Here is a 25,921-nt window from a genome sequence, read left to right as displayed (position 1 = left end):
CCAGGACCCCTCCCCCCAAAAGGCATGTGCTCTCCTGTACCTTTTTTTTTTTTTTTGCTTTTTGGGTCACACCCAGCAATGCACAGGGGTCACTCCTGGCTCATGCACTCAGGAATCACCCCTGGCGGTGCTCAGGGGACCATATGGGATGCTGGGATTTGAACCCGGGTCGGCCGTGTGCAAGGCAAACGCCCTACCCGCTGTGCTATCACTCCAGCCCCTCTCCTGTACTTTAAATTACAGGCCAGGCAGCACTTCTCAGATCTAAAAATGCAGACACTTTATTGATCAAAAAAAAAAAAAAATCCAGATTCTGTACCACTTTGGTCAAGAGGCGGGAGAAGAGGCTGGGAAATAGCTCCAGGATACTGAAGAGGTGGGTGCGAGGGAACTGCGCAGACTGAAAGGTGAGGGGTACCGAGAGGCGGGCTGCAGTATCACAGACCCGCCCCCTCAGGCCCGGGGCCAAACACTCAGGGCCCCACCATCACCTCCAACAACAGGGAGCGAAAGTAACAGATACTCTGGTCACGATGACATTCTGGTGCTTTATCACTGAGAAAGGGACTGGCACAGCCGGCGGGGAACAGTGCGATAAAATGCAACAGCATTCATTAGGCCGCATTCTCACCCCCCACTTCTTTCTATTTTACCCAAATAAAGAGGCAGAACAAGGTCTATTCGTCAACATCTTTACCTTTTCATATTAAAGCCTCAGCATTTCTGCCAGAGACTCATACAGAAACACCAAGGAACCGTTTCCTGTGACAGCACCCGGAGAGACGGCACGGGTAGGAAGCATTCCGACAAGATCCTCCGGGCTATTTTCAGAGATTTTTTTTTTTTCCCCCTTGCCTTGACTGACGAGGACCATGAAAGGAGTCTCTTGTCAACCCCAATCTAGACGGAGCTTGGGCTCCAGAACCAGTGCCCTGGATCCCCGGAGACCACTGTCCCCATGTCTGTGGCCCAAAGCACAGCCCGCCTGACGCCCTCCAGGCAGGCCAGAGGGCACGAAACTGCAGATCCCGAGGCGGTCACGCTGGGCAGAGTCCCTGGCCTCGGAACCGCAATTTCACCTGGAAGCTAGGAACACTTCATTTCCATTGCCTCGTCGCTACAGGAAGTGCACCCCTGCAGGCAAGCAGGGGCGTTGGTGAAGCCTCCCCGCCCCCCAGCCCCGATCAGCTTTCAGATTTCTGACGGCATCTTGATGGAGAACGAAAGAGGGGACGAGACAGAGGACACTTGTCCGTGGCTGTGGCTCGGTGGCAGAGCCTGTGCCATTTCTCCCGTGCGTGTATGGCACTGGGTTCGACCCCGGCAGGGCAGAATAAAAACAAAGTGCCTTTGGCTGGATGGCAGACAAGAAACTGGAGGCCTCTGACCAAGCAGCCTCAGTCACACGCAGTCATGGAGTTCTTAGGTGACACCAAAGCTCTGTGTCAGGGACGATTTGGACCTGTGGCAGGCGATCTTAACTGTCTCGGCCCTCCGTGCCTCCGAGCTTGCCCATTACTTCTTTGGAAAGGCGAATCTTGGTCAGAAGCCTGGGTCCCCGCGCCTCCCCAGCCTCTCCTGGGTGAAACGAGGTGAACAGCATTTACCTCCGAGAGGTGTTTTGAGATACGGGGAAAGCTCTGGCCTCGGTTCACAGAACACAGCATTAAGCGAGCAGAAAATGTGGCTGTGGAGTGCCTCTATTCCACAGACGAGGAGGAACAGCGAGTCCAGGAGAAGAGGAACGGCAGAAATACATGATCTATGAGGACAGGGACCAAACCAGACGGGGGAGGGTTCCTAAAAGCTATCTCTAAAAGCCGCTCAGGTCCGGGCAAAGGAGCCGCGGGACATGGAGTTCTAAGAAAGCTGAGCGGATCCATGCAGGCCTCTGCACAATCTGGAGGCATGACGAAGGGCACAGCGTCACCCTGTGGACACAGTCCTTCCGCCCACTTGACCCGAGATCTGCGGATGTGACAGTGTCCCTGCGGGTGAGCGCCCCCACTCCCAGCAGGCCTCTGCTCTTCGGAGCCTGTCGTCTCTGTCGGGGGGCGTGTGGGGGAGTGCCCAGCAGATGGCCAGCCTGCGCAGGACATGGCCGTCACCACACCCCACGCTCCGGGGACTAAGACGGCTTTCCCTGCGGGGTTTCTGGCTGCTTTTCCGACGGCTCCTTAGCTTTGAGTTCTTCTAATTTCTTTTCATAGCGCTTCAAGAAGTAATCATCAGGCTCGACGCCCGAGGTCCTCAGATTCTCCCTGATGGCTTCCAGCCGGGCTACTGTCCTGGCCCCCTCGAGCTTCCGTGTGCTCAGGTAAAGCGTGAACTCCTGGAAGTCCAGGAGCCTGCAGGTGTCCACAGAGCAGAGGTTCCGGATGTCACTCGTTCGATCCAAACGAGGGAAAAACACAAGTCCGGACAACTTCTCCAGGTCCTGGAGGCTCACTTGGAATTCGCTTAACTGGGACTGGAAGCCAATGGCTTCGTTGGGGACCACGAAGGCCCCGAGCACCAGTGGTTCTGCGGACAGCAGGCTTCTGCGAGCCAGGATCACCTTGAAGAGATGCGAGGGGACAGCCACGTTGTCCTGGCCAATCACCTACGAAGAAAGCAGTTGTGTTAGCAGTGCGGGTTTGTCCCAAGAAGCCAAATGTCTCCCAAAGACTTTAGAGAGGCTTCTGAAGATGACTTTTAAGCTATCCCAACCCCACCCCAAGGAATGTTATGAATTTTAAATGATAGTTACAAACCAAAATACAGAATCACAGTTAGCAAGCTGATTTGACCATTCTTTAAAATGATGCCACCTCACATTCTGCCCTGTCTGCAGGACATTCATAACAAAGGGATGCCGTGGTTTTTTTTTTTTTTTGCTTTTTGGGTCACACCTGGCAATGCACAGGGGTTACCCCTGGCTATGCACTCAGGAATCACCCCTGGCGGTGCTCAGGGGACCATATGGGATGCTGGGAATAGAACCCAGGTCGGCCGCGTCCAAGGCAAACGCCCTACCCGCTGTGCTATTGCTCCAGCCCCGATGCCGTGGTTTTTAACGTGCTGGGCACATATGTTTTGTGGACTAAAAGGAGCTGTCATCTTCTTTTTATTTCATAACTCGAACGTGTGATGCTCCAAACACTCAAAGGCCAAAACTGCTGGCTTGGGAACTCCTCGCTCTAGGAACATAAACATGGCTTTGGTTTATCAAATTCACCAGAGAGTTAAACAAATCGTCTTCGGAGAAGCAGTCAGACACCCAACATCGGCATTATCGTCCCCAGTATCGCCCTGGCATCGCTCATTTTTCAAATTAAATTAAGCAAGTGAACAAGCTGCTCGCTAGAATGCTAAGAGGGCATTCTGCACGATCTTCGGCCTGCACTCCCACAGACAACCCTGTACGCGCTCTCAGGCCTAACATTTGGGAGACACACTGCACGAACAGGAAGTGAGAGTCCGGTCAGAAAACAAGCCGGTCCCCTCTGGAGGCTGGCTGTCCTAATGAGATAACGGTGTTAGGAAACCTTTCCAAACTCCCTCCCAACCGGCTTGAAAGCCCTATTTTCTGAAAGAGAAAAAAAAAACATCGAGTATCCATTTCCTTAATGGTCTGCCGGTAAGAGGAGACCACGGAGAACAGCATGGAGGAGGTGCTTCCCTCCTTCCTGGAGCAACAGCATTCCCCCACAGGAGAGAGATGAGACAGAGCATCCTTCCCTCTTCTCCCCAGGCTCCTCCCTGCAGGGCAGAGGACCTCGGGACCCCACAGCCACCGGCTGCCTGACGCACCCCAAGGGGGTCATGAGTGCCGTTACCACGCCCAGCTGTGGGGCCTCAGGAAAGACGTCTCAGGACGACCTCTGAAGCCGGAGGAAGAAACTGGGCTCTGAACATGGTGCATGAGTCCGCATGGTCATCGGGCACGAAATGCCAACCTCCAGGCCGACCCCGGCGAGTCATCTATGCAGCCGGGGAAGTTAACCGGTTCTCCGAGGCAAGAAAACACTGGAAGTGAACTCCATGAAGGTCCACAGTTGGCTCCCAGATCCCGAGTCACCAACCACGCAGCTCAGGGGATCCGGAAGGAATAAGCTTTGGCATAAACGATCCGGGTGTCTGCTCTCAAGACGCCTCCCGGGGAAAGAAGTCACCAAGAAGCGGGGTACAGAGGAAGTCAGAGGCCAGAACTGAGATCATAGCTGTCACAGAGCCTGAGTTCACACAAGTTTTGTTCCCAGTGCCAACTGGAAACAATCAAGCAAATTCCTGGCACCACCTGGTGGACAACCGCCATCAATGCAGCACAGCTCAGATGCTAAGGGCAAAGGAGCCCCTGAGACTAGTCACTGCATTAGTCTCTCTCTGAGCACAAACGGTCGCTTTCTAGAATAACTGCTCATGCCCATTTCCTGCCAGTCGGGATTCCAGTGAATTCCACAGAACTGGCCCAAATGAAAGGGTTTAACAGTTTAAGACTTATGGGTTTACCGTTTAGAAACCGAGCACTTCTACTGCAGACTTTCAAAAATTCTTCCAACAGCTGAAGGATGCACGGCAACTTTGGAGAAACCGCTCAAACGTGCACATTCTGACGGAAAATCACCCTGAGTGAGTGTTCTTCCAACCATGACCTTCTCACTATTTTAACAAAAAGGGGTCAAGTACTAGCCCTGGAAATAAGGGAGGAAACAGAACTTAGCCAATGGCTATAGTCTCTGATTCAGTCTATTTTATTTCCAGTAAATAAATTCTCTCCAACTTATCTGAAATAGTGACTGGCCCCATCTGAAAATCTAAAAAAGCCACTGTTTCCCTCCTTTTGTTATGAAAAAACAAAATTCAAATATACGTTAGAGAGCTTTCTGCTTCCTTGCAGACAACTCGATCAAAATCAAACATTTTGTGGCTGGAGCGATAGCACAGTGGGTAGGGTTTTTGCCTTGCACTCAGCCAACCCGGGTTCGATTCCCAGCATCCCATATGGTCCCCTGAGCACCGCCAGGAGTAATTCATGAGTGTAGAGCCAGGAATAACCCCTGTGCATCACTGGGTGTGGTACAAAAAGATATATATATATGTGTGTGTGTGTATATATATATATATATATATATATTAACATTTCTTTCCACTTTGGAAAGATAAGATTTTCAGAAAAAGTTTCTAGAGGGAGAGCGACTGAGCGACTGAGTCAGTGGATGGGAATCCCAGTGGCCCGGGGAAGTCCTGGCCGTGCCACTGAGTCCTCATATCACCCACGGAGACAGGCTTGTCCAAAACAAGTCTGCTGTGTTCTTTTGGTCCACACTCAGCGCTTTGCTGAGTGCTTACTCCTGCTTGCTCTGCATTCAAGAATCTCCTGGAGAGGCTTGGGGGGACCATATGGGGTAGAGACTGAAGCTGGGCCCCTGTCTGTCTGGCCATCCCAATTCTTTTTTTACCTGCAAAGCCTATGGAAAAAGATTTTTTTTTTTTGGTAGTAGATATATTTAAAAAGACACGGGTATGACTGCATTTGGTGTCCAAGAAAGGCACTGCAGAGTGACCTGGGAAACCTGAGACAAGTGTTTCAGAAGAAAGCAGATCGGATAAGATGCCCTGAACCGAACAGTCAGGAACTTACCTGGCCTCCCACCCCTTTTCCAAGTCTGCTTCTTGGAGGTGAGGAAACAGAAGGTGCCCCGCCCCCCCCTCCTCAGGAGGCAGGAGCCCCTCTGGCAGTAACAACCCTCAACAAAGAACTGGTGGGCTTTACTTGAACCAAGTTCAAAGAAATCTGCAACAACTCTCTTTGTGAGAAATCTTCAAATCTCTATTTAGCTACAAAGATACTTTACAAAGGAAAACCTTGCCCGTTGTGAAATCACCAAAAGAAATCTGTCAAGGTTATAACAAAAAACAGAAACCAACTGAAAATGACTACATATTTTATATATATACATGTGGAGGAGGAAGAGGGAGAAAATAAAAATAAAAGGTAGCCTTTTTTTTGGAAGGGTGAGGGGAGCAAACCTGGCAATGCTCATGGGTTATTCCTGGCTCTGCACTCAGGAATCACTCCTGGAGGTACTCAGGGACCATATGGGATGCTAGGGATCCAACCCAGGGATTCAACTGGGTAGGACACGTGCAAGGCAAGCATCCTACCCACGGTACTAGTTCTCTCCGGCCCCTCATCCACAGCTTTAAAGTACACTCACTGGCAAGTGTGCTACATGATGGTCTGAGCTGAGAGAAAGCGAGAGTGAGAAAGAGAGAGAGGAGAGAGAGAGGAGAGAGAGAGAGGAGACAGACACACAGATAAGGAAGAAGGGGGGAGAGAGAGAGGGAGAGAGAGGAGAGAGAAAGAGAGAGAGAGGAGAGAGAGAAAGGAAAGAGAGGAGAGAGACAGACAGGGAAGAAGGAGGGAGAGAGGGGGGGAGAGAGAGGAGAGAAAGAGAGAGAGTGAGAGAGAGAGGGTGGGGCGAGGGGGGAGCAATCTGCTCTGCTCTCCTCCCCCCTCGCCCCAAACACGCCGAGCTGGGTCCTCCTGCTGACTCAGGAGAGCCGCCAACAGACAGTCCCCAGACTAAGTCTGCCATTTGTCAGGTCATACCCAGGGCAACAATGCTGCACTGAACAAAACAAAACAAAATACCACGGACTCCCACTCGGGAAAAGGACACGTAATAGTCATAATCAAACATAACGTACTTGGCTACACGAATATTCCCCTAAGACAATTTCTCCGAACTGTGTGGCATGTGAAGAGCCCAAATGCTGCAAGAGTTCTGCCTGGCAGGCCGGAGACAGAGTGCAGGCAGCTGGCACCGCTCCTGGCAGGACCCCCAACACCACCAGCGGTCACTTCTGAGCACAGAGCCACAGAGAGGCCCCCCACCCCCCTGCCCTTCTCCACCAAGTGCCAAGAGAGTCAAAGAAACAAGAAACAGGAGAGTGTGAATGATTAGGAATTCATCCCGGACCGTACAGAGCTGGAAGGACAGTGAGGGGTCTCGGGCGAGAGGCTGGCAAAAAGGGGACTGGCTACCCGCAGGGTCCCGTGGGCAGTGCCAGCCCTCCTGTTCGAGACAGGGCCTTTTCCTACAGTGGGGCTCCCGCCAGGGCACAGGGTGGCAGAAGCCCTGCCCAGAGACGGGAGAAACGGCGTCACTTTCCCAGGCTGCTAGTTCTCCTTAGAGGCTAAAAGAGGTGGGGCTGTAAAAGGAGCTTACGCAGGACGAGCATTTACTTTCCAGTGAAAACACAACAGATACAGAGACCAACGATTTGCCTACGACAAGCAACTTCAAGAAGAAATAAATTATTCCTTTACCACTTCAGGTGATGCTGCAAAACCCCCAGGAGTGCCCGGGACAGCGTTCAGAGAGCCGGGGCATGCCCTTTGACATGCCAGGCCCAGAGTTCGGCCTCCCGCACATCAGCAGGCTTGTCTCTGGAGCTCCACACGCCTCAGCGACCCTGCAGCCCACCCTAGCTACCAACCCGCCAGCGAGGCCCTGAACACTGGTTGGAAGCTCCCTTCTTCAAAAATAGCACTGTCTGTAGTGTAGCACTGCCGTCCAATTGTTCATCGATTTGCTCGAGCGGGCACCAGTAACGTCTCCACTGTGAGACTTGTTACTGTTTTTGGCATATCGAATATGCCACAGCTAGCTTGCCAGGCTCTGCCGTGTGGGTGGGATACTCTCAGTAGCTTGCTGGGCTCTCCGAGAGGGGTGGAGGAATCAAACCCGGGTCGGCTGCTTGCAAGGCAAACGCCCTACCTGCTGTGCTATAGCTCCAGTCCTTCACCAAAAGTAAATAAATTAATTAAAAGGTCCCAAAAAGAAAAAGGGAAAAAGCAAGAACCCCACCCACCCCCCAACCTGTTTCCCATTCCTTCCTCCTCTCGGAGTTGGTGGGAATCTGGAATGTCACCCTGCAGAAGGAAAATGGACCATTCTGTTACTCCTAACATCACACCACCACCGAGACAGACAATCGGCGTAGCTCACTTTCCTGTCAGGTCAATTATCACGTCCAGGTCAGACTCCTCAGGTATGTCTCACACGTCTGGAATCAACCTCGTCTTGCAACAGGCACCTCAGAGCAAGCACGCAGATGCCTCAGCTCCAACAAAGGGGTGATCCTGATGAGAGCTATCAGACGACTCCCTACTGGTAAAATCACTGCCACCAGTCTGCCCTCGGGGCCCCGTGCTCTCCTGCCCTCCAAGGCTGTGATCCCCGGCCACAGAGTCCTGGCACGGACCGCCTGTCACCTTTCCCATCGACGGCATCTTCCACCTCCTCGTCAGCTCCTGTACCTGAAGACCCCAGCAAACCCTGTCAAGGGACAGTCTCCGAGTGACCGCGGTCCTCCGACAAGCCTCAGAGCCAGGTCTCAGCTCCCCGCTAATAAGCTCTGGCCACAGGACTGGGATCTGACTCCTCACTGTAATTCCTATGGCTACGGAAAGAAAATGAACAACAACAACAAAAAAAAAAGGTCACCTCTACTTTTCTGTACGGGCTGCTGTTAAAGCCGAAACAAGGACATGTGTCTGCAGTGACTCATGCACTGTTATCTACAGCACTCAAGTTCATACAGCCACAGCTCACCTGCTCCATTTACTCCCAGTACACATCTATTTGCCTCGCTGCCTAGATATGGGACGAAATAATACGCTTGCTTTCACCAATTGCAGCCTCCTCAAACAAGGGCTGGGTAGAGTTGCCGATAACCAATGAATATTAAATGGCCAAATCTGATTAAAAGAAAAAAAAAACAACACAGAAATGCTTGTCAGGTGATTACAAAATGTTCTCGTGAAAACAGGAGCACATGATTTAAATATTTATTCCTTGACAAGAACAGACCAGTTTCTAGGGACAGGCTACCCCGTACCATCCCCTTTCTCAGCACCACTGAAGGACACTGGTTTGAGCCATGTTTATCTTCCCATGACCTGCTGGAAAAGAGGAAACACCTGGGAGGGGCACTCACGGAGCCGGGCACCTGAGGCCAGCCTCTCTCCCCCCCCGGGTCTCCCTCCGATGCTCTCTCTGCCTCTTACAAGCACCGGCCTTTTCCTGTCTCCTGCTCGGGCCCAAGTGGCCCCCCACAGGCCTGTTCCACTTAACTGGACGCTCCCACACGTGTAAACATGTATGCAGGAAGGATAAAATGTCTGGACCGGTTAAACACAAACAAACAAGCAGAACATATCGTGTACGGTGCTAGGTAGGGAGCCGAACCCACAGACTCACACGCGCAAGGCAGGCACCCCACCACCGAGCTACGTACGCCCCGGCCCCGGAACACTACCTTCCAAAACTGGCAAACTCGATGACAATTTTTCCAATTTAATTTACTACAGGATGCTTTACTTTGGGGCTGATTTTCATATTAAAGGTTTTAAAGTTTAAATTCCAACTGAAATCCAGTTTCTCTGAAAAATAAAGTCTAACAAAGGCTGCATTATTCTTAAAAAGCAACTGAAAAATGGAATAAAAAAAAAAAAAGAGCCCAGAGCTAGCTCAATGGGCTGAATGCATGCTTTGCACGTGAGAGGCCTGGGTTCAATCCCCACCCCCCCGCCAAGCAACCCCAAACACAAAGCCAGGATTAGCCAGAATACTGCTGGGTGTGGCTCGTGAACACACAAAAAAGAACACTGGGGACACAGGTGGAGGGAAGTGGACACTGGTGACAGGACTGGTGCTGAAGCACTGCCCACCTGAAATTCAATCATGGACAGCTTTGTAACTCTGATTCATGGTGATTCAATTAAAGAAATAAAATTAAAAAAAATAATAATGTGAACATATAAAAACAATATGATCCGGAGGGAGATGAAGAACTACATGCAGGTCCGGAATATAGATTTTTACCAACATTCAACTTTACACTCACATACATACAGTTATCTGCTTCCTTTTTGACCAGAGTCTATGATCTTCTAAAAAAAGACCCATAGAAACAGTGAAGGTGGAGAAAAAAGGCCTTCCAGCAGTGAGCCATTAAAGGCAGTAAGATTTGTGTACTATGTTCTTTGGGGCTCTCTCCACCCACTATAAAAGGCTAAAAATAAATGTGGTGAATACACATGACAAGCCAACAGCAGACCGAGCACTCAAGAATCAACTTGTCATCCAGAACCTGGTTCCTAAATACCAATCCCATTAAATAAGAACCAGGGGTTCTTGGAGACATGGTTGGTCCCAGAGACTGGTCAAGCCGAGCCTAGGGCACGCCAGGCCAGAAAGCAGCAAACAGCCAAACTATGATGAGGATGTGTCAAAAGGACCACGGAGACAGCTGAAGCACTGGGACTGGACAGCTAAAGCTTCAAAATAGAAACAACGTCTTGATGAAAACTAAATGAGGGCCAGCGGGGCTGGAGCAACAGCACAGCGGGTAGGGAGTTTGCCTTGCACGCGGGCCAAGCCAGGTTCGATTCCCAGCATCCCATATCATAGGATCGCCTGAGCACCGCCAGGCGTGATTCCTGAGTGCAGAGCCAGGAGTAACCCCTGAGCACTGCTGCGTGTGACACAAAAATGAAACAACGAAATGAGGGCCAGAGAGTTATTAGGGGGTGGGGGAGGCGCTTGCCTCGCATCTTGCATGCAGCCGGCCAGAATGTAATCCCCAGCACTGACGATGGCCCGGGGCTCGGTCTAAGGTGGCCCCAGCCCCACTCCCCGATGCATGAATGAGGAAGGCGGCTCCCGCTCCCGTCAGGCCAGCCAGCACACCATGCGCACAGAGGGAGAACCAGAGATGAAGGGGCCGCGTGAGCCACAGGTGCATCAGCAGCCCTGAAAGGCGCCCAGGCAGCCGGCCAGGGTCAGCGCCCCGGGGCTTCGGAGAAAGCTGGTGTGAGGCATCGTCACTTAAGGAGCACTCACAGCTGCCTCGGCCCGTCCCTCTCGCCCAGCAGTGCCCGTGTGGGTGAGCAGCCACAGGGAGACACGGCCTCCGGCAGACTGGAGCCCCGACCCACTGGGCAGTGTGACAGCCCCAGCCAAGCCCGGGAAGGGAGGGGAAGCACCCAGGCAGCCGGCCAGCGGGAGGCCGATTCTTCAGCACCAGAGCTGAGGGGGACCGGGGGGCCGCGGGGCTGCTGCATCCCAGGAGGGTGACACGGCACCCAGGTCAGGGATGGTTCACTAAATGTCACAAACCGCTTCAACATCACAAAACCCAATGAACGAAAAAGAAGTCACAAGTACACAGTGATATCAGGGGGGAACTCTCAACAGCAGCAGAATGTCAAATAATAAATGTAGAAAAGATCATCTGAAAATTATTTTTCTAACAACTAGGAGAATAACTGATTCAAACAAAAATGATCAGTGGGGGGCCAGGGATGTGACTTCATAGTGAACTCATGTCTTATAAGCTGGGCTCAATCCCCCAGCATGAGGGGATTAAAAAAGAAAAGCATCAAAGGATGCTAAAACAGACGGGAGCCAGAGTTCGTGGTGCTGGGTGGGTGCTTTGCCTGGGGAACAACGGGTTTAGTCCTGGCACCAGGGTCCCCCAAGTACCACCGGAAGTGAGCCCTGAGTTGAGCTGGAAGGAGCTCCCGAGCACCGCCAGGTGTGGCACCAAAACAAACAAAAACAAAAACAAAAACCTAGCTGGTCGAAGACTGAAGGAAAACTAATAATACTCACCTGGTCTCCAAAGTATCTCCACAGGTCACGGATTAATTTCAAAGGCAAAATGGTAACTCAGAGCTAGTATCACTGGGCCGGGCACATGCTCTATACGGAGGAGGCCCAGGTGTAATCCCCTGCACCACACGGTCCCACGAGCACTGCCAGGAGCAACCCCAGAGCACTGAGCTAGTAGAAGCTCCCAAGGATCACCAGGAGGATCCAAAAACATCAAAACCCTAACTTAGCAGGGGGGACAGCACCTGAAGCAAGGAATCCAGATTCTACCACTTCTGTCCCACAGGACAAGCAGGCTTGCACCCCTGTGAGGCTGTGCGGAGCACAGGCAGAGAGCCCCGGGGGGCGCTGTCCAGGGGGGCCTGGACTGACATCTCTTGAGCGTTCCCAGATTGGGGGTGGGCAGAGTCTCCACCCTGGCCCTGCTGGAAGCCCCCTGCCGCACCCACACCCCTTCCTGCAGCACACAAACGGCCCTGCTCCGTGGGTGACCTCGGAGAGAGGCAAAGCTGCCGCATCACCCCAGCCCTGCAGCACCTCATGCCCGGCACACGAGGTAGTGTGGCACCTCCAAACCCCACAGTGCCGACAGCCCAGCAGGGGCACAGCAAGTCAGATGGGAAAGGTGTGTAGAAGCGCACTGAGCTGGATGAGCCAAAACAAGCCCCCAGAGGGCCCAACCAGCACCAAACAGCCCAGTTAAGTCCCCGGCAATGACTTTAGTAACACCTCGGTGAGATCTACGTTGCAAGAAGCAAAATAAAGTGAGTGATACTGCGCCTGCTAAGGGGGCAGGTTTAAGAGTGGGTGGAACACTGGGGATGTCGGTGGAAGGTCATATTGACGGCGTGACTGGGGCTGGAACATCGAATACCTGAAACAAGTGTATTATGAACACAACTTTGTAAATCATGGTGTTTAAATAACATTTCGACATTACAAAAAAAGAAGAAAGGAAAGAAAGAGCGAAAGAGAAAGAAAGGAAGGAAGGAAGGAAGGAAGGAAGGAAGAAAGAAAGAAAGAAAGAAAGAAAGAAAGAAAGAAAGAAAGAAAGAAAGAAAGAAAGAAAGGAAGGAATGAAGGAAGGAAGGAAGAAAGAAAGAAAGAAAGCTGAAACAGATAGGGAGGAAACAGACAAACCCAATCTGAAGAACACACTACAAGACAACCATCCTGTATTCCTCATAAGTGCCAACATCACTAAAGACAGGAAGGCTGAAAAATTGCTTCAGTTAAAGGAAATGAAGAGATGTGATAATGAAATGCAACGCAGGACCCAGAAGTGCATTCTAAAGCGGGGGGAGAGAGTGCATGAAGGACGTAACTGGAGCAAGCAGTAAAATCTGAATCCAAACTGTACAGTGGATATTTATATGCTGAATTTCGTTGATAGTCACACTGTAATTACGTGAGAGAAAGGAGACTCTGAAAGAAACAAGAGGCACAAAGGCACAGCAACCTCTCCAAAGGCCCAGGAAATAATTCTGGCAGTGCTCGAGGAACCACGCACTTCCGCCCCTTGAGCCACCTCTCTGGCCTCCTGTTACTAGGAAAAAAAGCATCGAGAGCAGACTTCTAAGTATCTAATTTTACAACTTCTAACATAATATACAATTCATTAAAATTTCGGTTCAAAAGCTCCAAAATGAAAAAAAGCCTGAGCGAGCACGAAGATTTAAGGTGACTGCTTTGCCTGTGGCCCGCCCCAGATGGATCCTGGCATCAGACACGGTCTCCCAAGCAATGCCAGGTGTGGCCCAACATGCCCACCCCCCAAACAGGTAACAAACCATAGGGTTAGGGATACAGGTACTAAAAACAGGCAAAACACAAGGATTTCCATTTCTCATGTGCCTATTACAATCATACAAGTCCACAGGATCAAAATAAAGATTAAAGAAAAAAAAAAAGTTGTTTGGGCCAGCATTTAGCAACAGCCACATTAGGAATCAAAGAATGGTGCCGGTCCTTGTAACGCCGGCGGAGGCAGCCGGCAGGACGAGGATGTTTGTCAGGACAGTCATCAACAGAGGCCTTTAGATTACATACAAAATGAGCAGCTTCTCCTAAATCGAGAAACACGTGGGTTTCTTTACCAGATTGTTCAATCAAAAGGTTTTCCTACACTAGCAGAATTATGATTAGGAAGTCATTACTTCTCTCAAGAAGTTAAAGAAAAGAACACACGAAGACAGACAGTAAATGGTTGGGGAGTGTGACATGAAGTGAAAGTGAACACCAGAAATATAAAAATAGCGAGGCAGAATCAATGCTTATCATGCACTGCAAACTTACTGCGATCACTCAGCAACCCACTGCACCTGAGGGCCATTAAGACAAAACAAAAAGAAAGCTCTCGAAGAGACTTGCCCCACTTGGCCTCGCTGTTCCACGAATAGTGTCGTAGCAAGTATCATAACCAGTACCACAGTGGGTTGGATCACAGCCCACAGAGCACCGAACAAGTCTGGTCCAAACTTACTAAGTTTCTCCTTCCCTACTATTCATTCTTGCTATAACTACAAGGACCTGTGCCCCAGCCGGGCCACAAACGTCATCAACCCTGTCATGCAGGCGGCCACCTGGATCTCGGAGGCCTGGCTCAAGACACAGACTGGCTCCTGAGCTTCTGGTAAGAGAGTCGAAACCAACACTTAAACTGCACGAAAGGAGGAAAACTGAGACGGCATCTGTTGGGTCAGAAAGCGCACACCGACGGGTTGAAAATCACTGCGCATGGAGATTTAGATGGGAAGTTTTGACGACTCTGGAAATGGGTAGTAGTAGCATTACACAACAAAGTACCTAAACTCAGAATACAATGTACCTAAACAATGTACCTAAACAATGTATCTAAACCCACAATACAGCATACCTGAAAATGGTTAAAATGCTCAATTTTGTGTATTTTATACTACAATAAATAAAACAGCGTTATTCAAATAATTCAATCCAGATTAAAATGGAAAAACATCACATTTTTATCAAGTTTGCCATCTGTCCAGATATTTTTATTTTATTTTATTTTATTTTGCTTTTTGAGTCACACCCAGAGATGCTCAGGGGGTTACTCCTCGCTCTGCACTCAGGAATTACTCCCGGTGGTGCTCAGGGGACCATATGGGATGCTGGGAATTGAACCCAGGTCGGCCGCTGCAAGGCAAACGCCCTACCCGCTGTGCTACTGCTCCAGTCCTGTCCAGATATTTTTTTTTTTTTAATTTTTTTATTGTGGTTTCTTTTTTATTTTTTATTTTTTTTTAAATTTATTTATTTTTAATTAGAGAATCACCGTGAGGGTACAGTTACAGATTTATACACTTTTGTGCTTATACTTCCCTCATACAAAGTTTGGAACCCATCCCTTCACCAGTGCCCATTCTCCACCACCCGTAAACCCAGTGTCCCTCCCACCCTCCCCAATCCCATCTCCCCCCCACCCCACCCTGCCACTGTGGCAAGGCATTCCCTTCTGTTTTCTCTCTCTAATTAGCTGTTGTGGTTTGCAATAAAGGTGTTGAGTGGCCGCTGTGCTCAGTCTCTAGCCCTCATTCAGCCCGCAACTCCCTTCCCCCACATGGCCTTCGACTACAATGTAGTTGGTGATCGCTTCTCTGAGTTGACCTTTCCCCGGAACGTGAGGCCAGCCTCGAAGCCATGGAGTCAACCTCCTGGTACTTATTTCTACAGTTCTGTCCAGATATTTTAAAAGACATTTGATAAAACTAACAATCAGGGTCCGGTACAGAAAAGAGGGTAGGAAACTTGCATTGCACGCAGCAAACTCAGGTTTAACCCCTGTCATCCCCTCAGGCCCCCCAGGGCCCCACCAGGGGTAATCCCTAAACTCAGAGCCAGGAGTTCTCCTGAGAAACTGGCCCAAAAGCAAAAAACCTGTACAATCATAAGCTAGGTGGGGACATTTGACTGGTGGCAGCAGTCCTAAAAGTGAATTCCTATGTTACCTTAAAATTTGAGGACTAGATAAAGACCCAATTTGCGAAAATGAGTGTTTTTCCTAATATCTGTCAAGAGCTAAGAGAGGCTTGTTGAAACCTCCCCGTGTCACAGATCCTGTCAGCTTCTCCTGGATTAACACAGCGTTTGCTTCCGTGAAGGGCAATGACAGGCTACTGGGGAGACCAAGCAGAGACGGTAGAATGCAGCGCTGTCTTATACTAATATCATAATCTCTATTTACTGTTGTTTGGATTTTCTTGCTGCTTTTATGATCTAAGCTGAGTTTTTTTTTTTTACTTTGAATAACTGGGTATATCAGATTTGCATTTACTGCTATAAAAATTTGCATTTATAATTACTGTCATGTTATTTTCTGTCACCTTAGTTTTTTTTATGTCTTGCTACAGTAACTTTATTTTTGTTTTTTCAGGGGAGAGTTGGTCTTACTAGTATTCACTATTATTTTCCATATTCTCCATAGCCCTTCTCTTTCTGTTCACTTCTGACATGAAACAACGTACACTGACAGAGTCTCTGAAAGAGGAAAGAATCAGTAGTTACACCCCTGCTCTTTCCCAGCTTCTAATAATTCCCTGCTTGATGCTGGCACATTTATTTTTAACTTTGTCTACTAGAAAAAATGTAACTTTTTATATTAAAAATAGTATCTAGAGAGTACGGACAGGGGTTAAGGTGATTGCCTTGCATGTGGCAATTCCATTTGGACCCCTGGGACCCCAAAGCCCTCCCCCAGCATCCGTAGGAGGTAGCTAAGAAAAGCAGAGAGCTGGAGGTTGTCCCTTAGTAGCCTGGGTTGTGGCCCCAGATAAAATAACAGCTGCTCCATAAAGGTAACTGTCACTTTGTTTAAATGGATTCATTGGTCACACCTTTTCCGCCTTCTGGATTCTCTATTTGATTCATCTTTTGGTTAAGCAGATTAAAGTGGCTGTTTTGGAAAGGGTTCATAAGAAGCTGTACTTCTGAAGTGCCTGTATATTTGGGGAGGGGGCAGCGTTTGGAGCCACACCTGGCAGAGCTCAGGGTGTGGATCAGGGCGGTGCTCCAGGGACCAATTAGTGTCAGGGATCAAACCCAGGGCTTCTGCAAAGCATATGTTCCTAGGGCCAGAGAAACAGCATGAGATAATGTAGGGGGGTTAAGGTGTCTGCAGCAAACCCCTGTTCCCTTGACCCTTGTTCAATCCACATGTGGTCCTGCATGGAGTGACTCCTGAGCACTGCTGGCTGTGGTCCAATTTGTTGCCAGGGTTCGAGCCCTGGGTTTCCCACGTGCAAATCATGAGCTCCGACCCTCTGAGCCATCTCCCCTGCCCCTAGTTCTAATTTTTCAATAGGGTCAGACCCAACAGTGGTCAGAGAGCCAGGACCAGTCGTAATAATAAATAGTATGGGTCTAATGGTGTGGGGGCTCAGACACAACAGTACTTGGGGGCCACAAAGGGATGGTCACTCTAGGGTCACAAGAGCCAAACCCAGCAGTGCTCAGGGAACCACCAACCCCAATGCCAGGGCACATGCTCTATCCCTGGGCTCTCTCCAATATGTCTATCTTGGGGCTGGAGCGATAGCACAGCAGTGAGGGCGTTTGCCTTGCACACAGCCAACTGGGGTTCAATTCCCAGCATCCCATATGGTCCACCAAGCACCGCCAGGAGTAATTCCTGAGTGCAGAACCAGGAGTAACCCCTGAGCATCGCTGGGTGTGACCCAAAAAGAAAAAAAAAAAAAACCAACATTTATCTTTATTAGGGATTTCCATACCATTCCCTAAAAGCTGCATCCACTTACATTCCCAGCGACAGTGTATAAGGGATCCCTTTCCCCCACATCCTGTCAACATTTGTTGCTCCTTGTCTTTTTCTGTTACTGTCATTCTGACAAGAGTTAAGGTGCCATCTCACTGTGGTTTTGACTTGCAGTTCCCTGATGATTAATGATGCTGATTATCCTTTCGGAGGCCTTGATAAAAGTGTTGACTCCAAGAAATTAAGATAGATGACTCCCTGAATGTGAAATCAGGAAAGGAGAAAGATAGTAATCAAGAATGTAGCTTGTCTGGGGGCTGGAGCGATAGCACAGCGGGTAGGGCGTTTGCCTTGGGTTTGATTCCCAGCATTTCATATGGTCCCCCCGAGCACCGCCAGGAGTAATTCCTGAGTGCAAAGCCAGGAGTAACCCCTGAGCATCACCAGGTGTGACCCAAAAAGAAAAAAAAAAAAAAGAATGTAACTTGTCAGGTCAGAGAGCAGTTAAGATGCTTGCCTTGCACACAACTCTCATCTGGGTCCCCTGGCACTTACGTGGTCCTCTGAGTGCCACTAGGGATGATCCCCCAAGTGCAGATCTGGGAGTAGGGACCCCGACCCCCCCACCACACACATACACACACACACACACACAGAGCAGATCTTCAGGAACATCATTTATAATTCTGTGTGATTCTTTCTATCACAGGGACATGAAAACTAGCTGAATTAGTTTCACTAAATCCTATACATATAGACATAGAAAACTAACAAACACATTGAGATCAAAAACAGTAAAACCAATGACCCATAAAGTTTTAAATAAAACCAGAAAACCAGGACCACCACTGCAGGAAGCTAATCTGAACTGCTTCCAAGTTTCTTCTCATTTGAGTAAGGAGCTGTGTGACAGCTGCCTTTTGAGAAGTTCTTCAAGGCTATGAAAATATGCTAAATATCATTCACATATATTTATGAGAAATAAACTCATCCTTTATTTCTGGGGTATCCAGCAGTGCTCAGGGCTTACTCTAAGTTCTGTGCTCAAGGATCACTCTGAGCAGTGTTTGGGGACCATATGCAGTGAGGGATTAAACTGGGGTGGCCACCTGCAAGGCAAGTGCCTTAACCCCTGTACCATTTTTCCAGCCCTCAGTCTTTTAAGTGGTTCGTTTTCTATCTTCATAGAAAACAGAAAACATTTTACATACATATACATGTATATATTTGTTTCATTCTGAATCAACAGTTAACTTAGAATTTGTAAGACTAAAGACTAAAGAATGACAAGCTAATTATATAGTCTTCACCTGGAACCACCAGCTCTTGATGTTTTGCTCAATTTGCAAATTTCTCTCTCTTTCTCTCTGAAATTTCTCTCTCTCTCTCTCTGAATCTCTATAGTGAGAGACATAGGACTCTATTTTCGTTTTTCCCTAAACCATTTAAAACCAAGACATACCCTTCAGGATGTTTTTCCTGACACTCAAGTACATAGTAATAGTGCAAGGATTTAAATTAGGATATTTATCACTACTATTCTTCTGATCAAAACTTGTTTATCTGATCTAAACCATATAACACCCTTTGCTTTTGTGACTCTCAGTATCTATTAATATGGAAGAGTCTCAGCCTTTGCCTTTTATGATACTAACACTTTTTAAATTGTACAAGTCAACTGTTCCACAGAATGTCCTCACTGGGGTTTTCCTAACAACATGCCACGGAGCAAAAACATCACTGAAGTGGTGCCATGTCCTTTCTTACTCTATCACACCAGAATGGCCTTTATCAGGTCAGTCCCCCTACCGGCAATATTAACCTCATCACTTGGTTAAGGTGACATGTCTCGTCTGTAAAGTTACCATTTCTCAGTGTTGTCAATAAATAACCTTTATTGACCTTTAAGTAGGGAGACTCTTTAAACAGTGCTCATGTTCTATTCCTCAAAAAGCTTTCACTCACTACTTTAGCATGACGTCTGCTATTACCATGATGGCTGTGAAATGATCACCTCAGATCTACAATCTGTCTTACTTCGATTGTTCAAACAGTCCCGGACACAGAAGGGAGAAAAACTTCAAGCCGGTTCCATGGCCTTGGGCAGGCCTACCAGCTACGCATTTCCAGGCTTTCTCGTACAAGAAGGTCCTCTCGTACCGTCCCTGTGCCAGCCAGTCAGAAAGAAATCAGTCATTTCCGCTAGTGCTAGGTCAAATCAAAAGATTGGGGGGGGGGGAGGTTTGTTTTTTGTTTTTTTTGCTTTGTTTTTGTGCCACACACAGCTGTGCTCAGAGCTTACTCCTGGCACTACACTTGAGGATGCCTGTTCCTGGTGGGCTCGGGGGACCATTTAGGGTTTTGGCAATTGAACCCAGGCCGGCTGCATGCAAGGAAAGCACCCTACACACTGCACTATCTGTCTAGCCCCCGCAGACGGTGTTTTAGAAACCAAAATTTGGTTTCAGAGTATACTTATTACCAAGGGCTATCACCGCTCTTAGGCCCTTACAGTGAAAAGAGCTAACAGGTATCAAATATTTTTCAAAGTAGTATATTTTAAAAATCACATCCAATGTAGAGGCCAGAGAGTACAGGAGAAAAGGTGTCTGCCTTGCAGGCAACCGATTCTAACTTGATCCCTGGCACTGCATAAGGTCCCCCGAGCACTGTCAGGAGTGGCCACTGAGTACCACCAGGGGTGTCCTAAAATGCCTCCTACATTCTGCCCAAAATTATATCTAACTTAAATACAATATACTTTCCACTACAACATTTAGCCAATGCATATAAAAAAGAAAATTTTTCCAAAATTTTCCCAAAATTCAATGCAGAGTACTTAATTACTGGTTAATTTCTACTTTTAAACTTTGTATAATTTTTTCTACCAAAGTAAAGCTGCCATATGAATTTTTCAAGTAATGGAGATGTTACTGGTGCCCACTCTGAGCAAATCAATGAACAACGGGATGACAGCGCTACAGTGTTACAGTGCTATAGGAAATAACCAGCTTAAACTCATTTCAGAGGCTGGGGATGTGGCTCAGTGGCAGTGTTGGGGCCTGAAGACTCTGGGTTGGATTTCCAGACTGCAGTTTAAAACAAACAAATAAATAAACTCAATTTAAAGCTCTGACGTCAGAAATGTAGAAGAAACTCTTTCCCAAAGATTTTAACAAAACCCAGGAATCGGGGGCTGGAGCAACAGTACAGCGGGTAGGGTATTTGCCTTGCACACAGCCAACCGGGTTCAATCCCTGGAATCCCATATGGTCCCTCAAGCACCGCCAGGAGTAATTCCTGAGTGCAGAGCCAGAAGTAACTCCTGAGCATCGCTGGGCATGACCCAAAATGAAAAAAAAAAAAAAAGATCCCTGAAATTTCTTAACACTGAAAACTAATAAAAATCAATTTTTTTTAAAGGAAGATAAACTTCCCTTTAAAAATTAACATTTTTTTTTTTTACATATAAGAGATGTTCAGGGGTTACACATGGCTCTGTACTCAGGAATTACTCCTGCTGGTGCTCAGAGGACCATGTGGAATTCCAAGAATAAAACCCTGGCCAGCCATATGCAAGGCCAATGCCATCTGTTGTGTTATTACTCTGACTCCAGTTCTAAATCATAGAGGGAAATATATACATATATATATGCCTGACTGGGAGCACCTATAAAGGCGATTAGAGGCCACCCCAAAAGCCTCCATCCCTCTCAGGAGAGCCGGGCAAGCTACCCGTGGCGTATGCCAAAAACAGTAACAATGATGGTCCTCATTCCCCTAACCCTGAAAGAGCCCCCAGTATGCCACAGGGATGAATGAAGATGTTACTGGCGCCCACTCGAGCAAATCAATGAACAATGGGATGACAGTGATACAGTGATATAAGAGAATGTAGGAAACTTTAAGCCACTTTTCTTCTAATATTTCAAAAAATACTAAAATGTAAGGAGGAAGATCAGGAGAGAACTAATGTGCCTTTGTCAGGGTACTCCCAGACCAGTGGAAGCCCCACCCTGAGGATGCGGGTGAATCCCTCAGGCTGACGGACAATAAACAGTGAAGTGGGACAGAAAATCACCTCAAGCTGATTTTGCATTTTTCCCTAAACTATTTGTTTTTCAGGTCACTCAATCTTATCACAGACCCTCCTAAAGTAATCATGTAAGGACTAAATATCTATACTTAGGTCACAGCCAGGAGTTCCCTCTAAGCATGCCTCACCTTTGACTTCACTGGGAAGCTCTTCGTCTCTCTGTTCAGCTACTTGTTGCTTTTTCCTAAGTCCACTTTATTCCTGAGCCTACACAGATCTCACAGTACACTCACTCAGCGGTGCCCTGCAGCCTAATCAGTCTTCCCTACTAGCCCTTCAGCCACTCCTCGGAAAGCTTGGAAACCACGATGTATGAGTCTGACCTCAGAACTCCCCCACACTCGCGAAACGTAAAGCACTCACACCACTAAGTTTAAATATCTTGCCTATAAAAACATCTTTCCCCCCCCCAAATACAAACTGTAAAAGAAAAGTTTTCCTCCCATGTATACAACTCACTGCACTCTGGATGTACAACTCACTGCACTCAGAGTGTTATCCTGAAGTGATATCAAGTGTTATCCTCTTGTTCACCAAAAAGTAAACTCCATAATTCTCTTTTGGAATTTTTTTTATTTGTTTTGGGGGTCACACCCGGTGATGCTCAGGAGTTGCTCCTGGCTCTGCACTTAGGAATCACTCCTGGTGGTGTTCAGGGGACCACATGGGATGCCGTGGACTGGACCCAGGTTGGCTGCATGCGAGACAAGCACCTTAGTGGGTTGTACCATGGTGCTAGCTCCAACTCCATGACAAATCTTTCCTATACTCTAAAGGCGCATGTTCAGTGCATGTTTGTTTCAAAGGGACCATTGCAGTAAGGCCCGGACTGATTTTTCTTCCCCTAACCCTCCGTCTGGCTCTACCTCTCAGAATGGTGCTGCCAAAACACCCTATGAAACCTGGACTGAATCACTGGCCTCCCAGGAATTGTCTGACTCCTGACCTCTTACAGTAGAAATCCTCTTTCCCCTCGAGCCAGCCATACTTTTTTGTGTAAGCTTCCTTTTTCGTGAGCAGTACATGAGATTCTGAGAACAGGGCCAGAGAGAGAGCACAGGGGTTAAGGGCCTTGCCTGAACTGGTAGACTCCAACTCAACCCAAGCACCACCAGGAATAAGCCCTGCGCATTCCTGGGATGGACAAAAAAAATCAAAAAGAATCCCTGCACAATGCTATTAACTACAATCATGTGTGCTCGTATGCTAAAGTCCCCACAATCCCCTTCCTGCTCAGTTTACTCTCATTCACTGTCAAGTGCTAACTCCAAAATCTTTCTCTTCCCAACCCCACACAGTAGATAACCTTCATAATCCCATACCAGTGGCTGACCAGTCCAATGGTGACACCACTTCACCTACATTATGTGTCCACATTACCGCCCATCATTTCAATATAACTGATGACATGTCTGTCTCCCATTGTGACCCTCTTGACGTCAAAGGATACTCTTTAATTCATCATTAGTTATACCCTCTATAGCAGTCGTTTCTACAGGTGTTCAATAAGAAGTGATGGATAAAGTAAATTTGAAAGTAGGATACCGACTGAGGTCATCATTCCGCACAAACACGCTTCCTACCTGGTAACTAACTGTTTTCTTTCCATCACTACCAGTCTGCGGTAAAGTCAATGGTCCAGACACGATCCAAACATCTTCAAACCGCTCTGTCAGTTCTCGACAGTACATTTCCATTCTGAAAAACAAAACATAAGCAACGCATAATAGACTCAGATGTAAGAGCAGAAAAGCAAACTGAATCACAGAAATATAGAATCTGAAAAATAAACTGCACTGCACGGTCACTGTCATCCCGTTGTTCATCGATTTGCTCGAGCAGACACCAGTAACATCTCCACTGAGAGATTTGTTGTTACTGTTTTTGGCTGAAAATTATTTTACTGAAAAATAAAACCATGCGTAATATTTTAAGACGTAAGAGTAGAAAAGCAAACTATAAAAATTTCTGTATCGTAAGATTACAGACTCTGGAAAATCAATGTAAACAAAAAGAACAACACACTACAATCATATAAACAATGACTTCCCCAGTTTACTGTATAAAAAACTTGAAAATCACGAAGTGAAACTACTTCGTTCTTAATCTTCAATAACATAAATTTTCAAGCCTTTTCTAAGAATGATATATCAGCACAATGATATGCTTTATTCACCTTACAATTCCTAATGAAGGACAATTAAGCCTATTCTTTGGGGGCAGGGTGGAGTGGGAAATGTTGGATCAAATCATACAATGCTCAGGACTTTTTCCTGGCTCTATGCTCAGGACTCCTGAAGGTGCTCAGGGAACTATATCAGTGGCAGCAAACAAGGCCAGATAACATAACACTTCTTTCATGAGACATTATATTAATGTCTTAGGAAAAATCTGAAGAGCCAGAATTACTTTAAAAATTATTTTAATGGGGCTAGAGTGATAGTGCAGCCAGTAGAGTGTTTGCCTTATACATGGCCGGCCCAGGTATGATCTCATAGGCTCCCCGAGCACTGTCAGGAGTAACTGCTGAGTGCAGAACCAGGAGTAACCCCCTGTGCGTCTCCAAGTGTGACCCAAAAAGCAAAAAAAGAAAAAAAACTATTTTAATGATGCTGGATTATAGTTAAAACGAATCTTTTTAATGGTAATATACCAACTTATTCTAAAAAAGCTATAAATATGAGAGTAAGCTCACAACAATATTTACAACACTAAGATTTATTGTTTACAAAACTAATTTGCTAATTTACTGGATAAAAATGGCAAGTAGTGGAGCTGGAGAAATAGTACAGGGACCAACACACTTGGCATGCACGTGGCCAACCCCAGCTTGGTCCACGTTACTACACATAGACCGCCAAGCCCTGACAAGAGTGAGCTCTGGGAACAAAGTCAGGAGTAAGCCCTTATCTTCTAAAATAAATAAATGAATGGGGGCTGGAGGGCTAATATAGTGGGCAAGGTACTTTCCTTGCACACAGCCAGCCTGGGTTCACTCTCCAGCCTCCTATACAGTCCTAAGTCCTCCCAGGAGGATCCCCTGAGCCTCAGAGCCAGGAGTGGGTCCTAGACACCGCCAGGTGTAGGCCCAAAACCAAAATAAGTAAATATATATAAAGATATTTCTGAATAAAACACCTGCTCAAACAATGAGCAAATAAGACAAATGTGACCGTAAAGGGTAACTCTTGGTTTTCGTTAGTGCTCTCTGAATTATTTTAAACAAAGTTCTACTTGGAGAAAACTACAATCAGCCTGAAACAACTTCAAACAGCACTACTAGTTTTAGATGTTTAAAGAGATGCCCTTGGAGAACTGACTAAATATGTTTAAAAGTGGGACTGGAGAGTTACAGGGGGTTAGGCACGTACCTTGCATTGCGGCCTCAGTCAATCCCTGCACCACATATGGTTCCCAGGCACTGCCAGGGGTCATTTCTGAGCACAGAACCAGGAATAGTCTCTTGAGTACCACCAGAAGTGGCCCAAACTCCTATCAGCACCCAAAGTAAGTGTCAAAAAGTACCAAAAGCTCAGATATTAGGTACTATCAAAACTTCGCTCACAGGTTTACGTGTACCAAGACCTGAAAAGCTCAGGGACTTTTGAAACACATACATAGAAAAATATGTCCTTCAGGCATCTTTCGAAAGATTTTCACTAGCCCAGTTGACAGAAATAATAGCTGGAGTAGTTTCTTCTAATCAGTGGCAAACAATATCAACGAATGAATAAACGATTCTGTCTTGAAGTCTGTATCCACAGGACGGTATTCCTGAAACACCACAAAGACGAGTCCCTGGCACTGACCGTCAGGAAGGCCCAAGGACTTCCAGAGTATTAGCTTTGACAGAGAAACAGTTCAGAGACACACCAGCACCTTCTCTTATCACATCATTAATCTTCCACAGAACCACATCTAAAATTCTCTCGCCCCTCACCTGTTCCAATAGCCAGCATTATTCTCAAAATTCTGAGGCACAATATTAGAAAGGTAAAAAGTTTCAGCCATGGCTTTCTGTGAAAAGAAAAACATAGTAACTCAAAATGAAATGCCTTCCCCTTTGAGAGATTTTTCAAAGCAGGACTGAAAAGCAGTTGCTTATTCATATGTGCAATTATAATACCTACTTGTTAGAATAAAATGATTGAGGAAAACGCCCAATAAAGATTACTCAAAATAAAACTAAAAATTAAATGAAAAGTTTAGTGTACTGCCTTTCTGTATGACTTATAAAATTCAAACCTGGACTGCAGATTCCAAGAACTAATTTTTCAAGACAAAAATAAAGGGTTAATTCTGATTTTTAAGCCTCCAGCAAAAAAGTATCTCAATAAAGGTCAATACTTGGGGATTTTAAGTACAAACTTACTAGTTCAAAACTAGCAGAGAAATTTCTTGCTACTCAGAATTTCTGTCGACTATCTGGTT

General features: G+C 47.2%; 1 protein-coding gene across 1 annotated transcript in view; it reads right to left on the bottom strand.

The window, feature by feature from the left end:
- Positions 1-294: 294 nt before the first annotated feature.
- Positions 295-25,921, bottom strand: part of EXOG (exo/endonuclease G) — a 38,772-nt gene continuing 13,145 nt past the window's right edge. Inside the window, exons 4-6 of the mRNA XM_004614619.2 lie at positions 25,431-25,507; positions 23,074-23,188; positions 295-2,602 (exon numbers count right to left, since the gene is read on the bottom strand). Coding sequence (XP_004614676.2) covers positions 2,129-2,602; positions 23,074-23,188; positions 25,431-25,507 — 666 coding nt within the window. The 3' untranslated portion in view covers positions 295-2,128. The remainder of the gene's footprint in view (positions 2,603-23,073; positions 23,189-25,430; positions 25,508-25,921) is intronic.

The sequence above is a fragment of the Sorex araneus genome, chromosome 4, assembly GCF_027595985.1.
Source record: "Sorex araneus isolate mSorAra2 chromosome 4, mSorAra2.pri, whole genome shotgun sequence".
Classification (NCBI taxonomy): Eukaryota; Metazoa; Chordata; class Mammalia; order Eulipotyphla; family Soricidae; genus Sorex; species Sorex araneus.
This window is presented reverse-complemented; position numbering and strand designations above follow the sequence as displayed.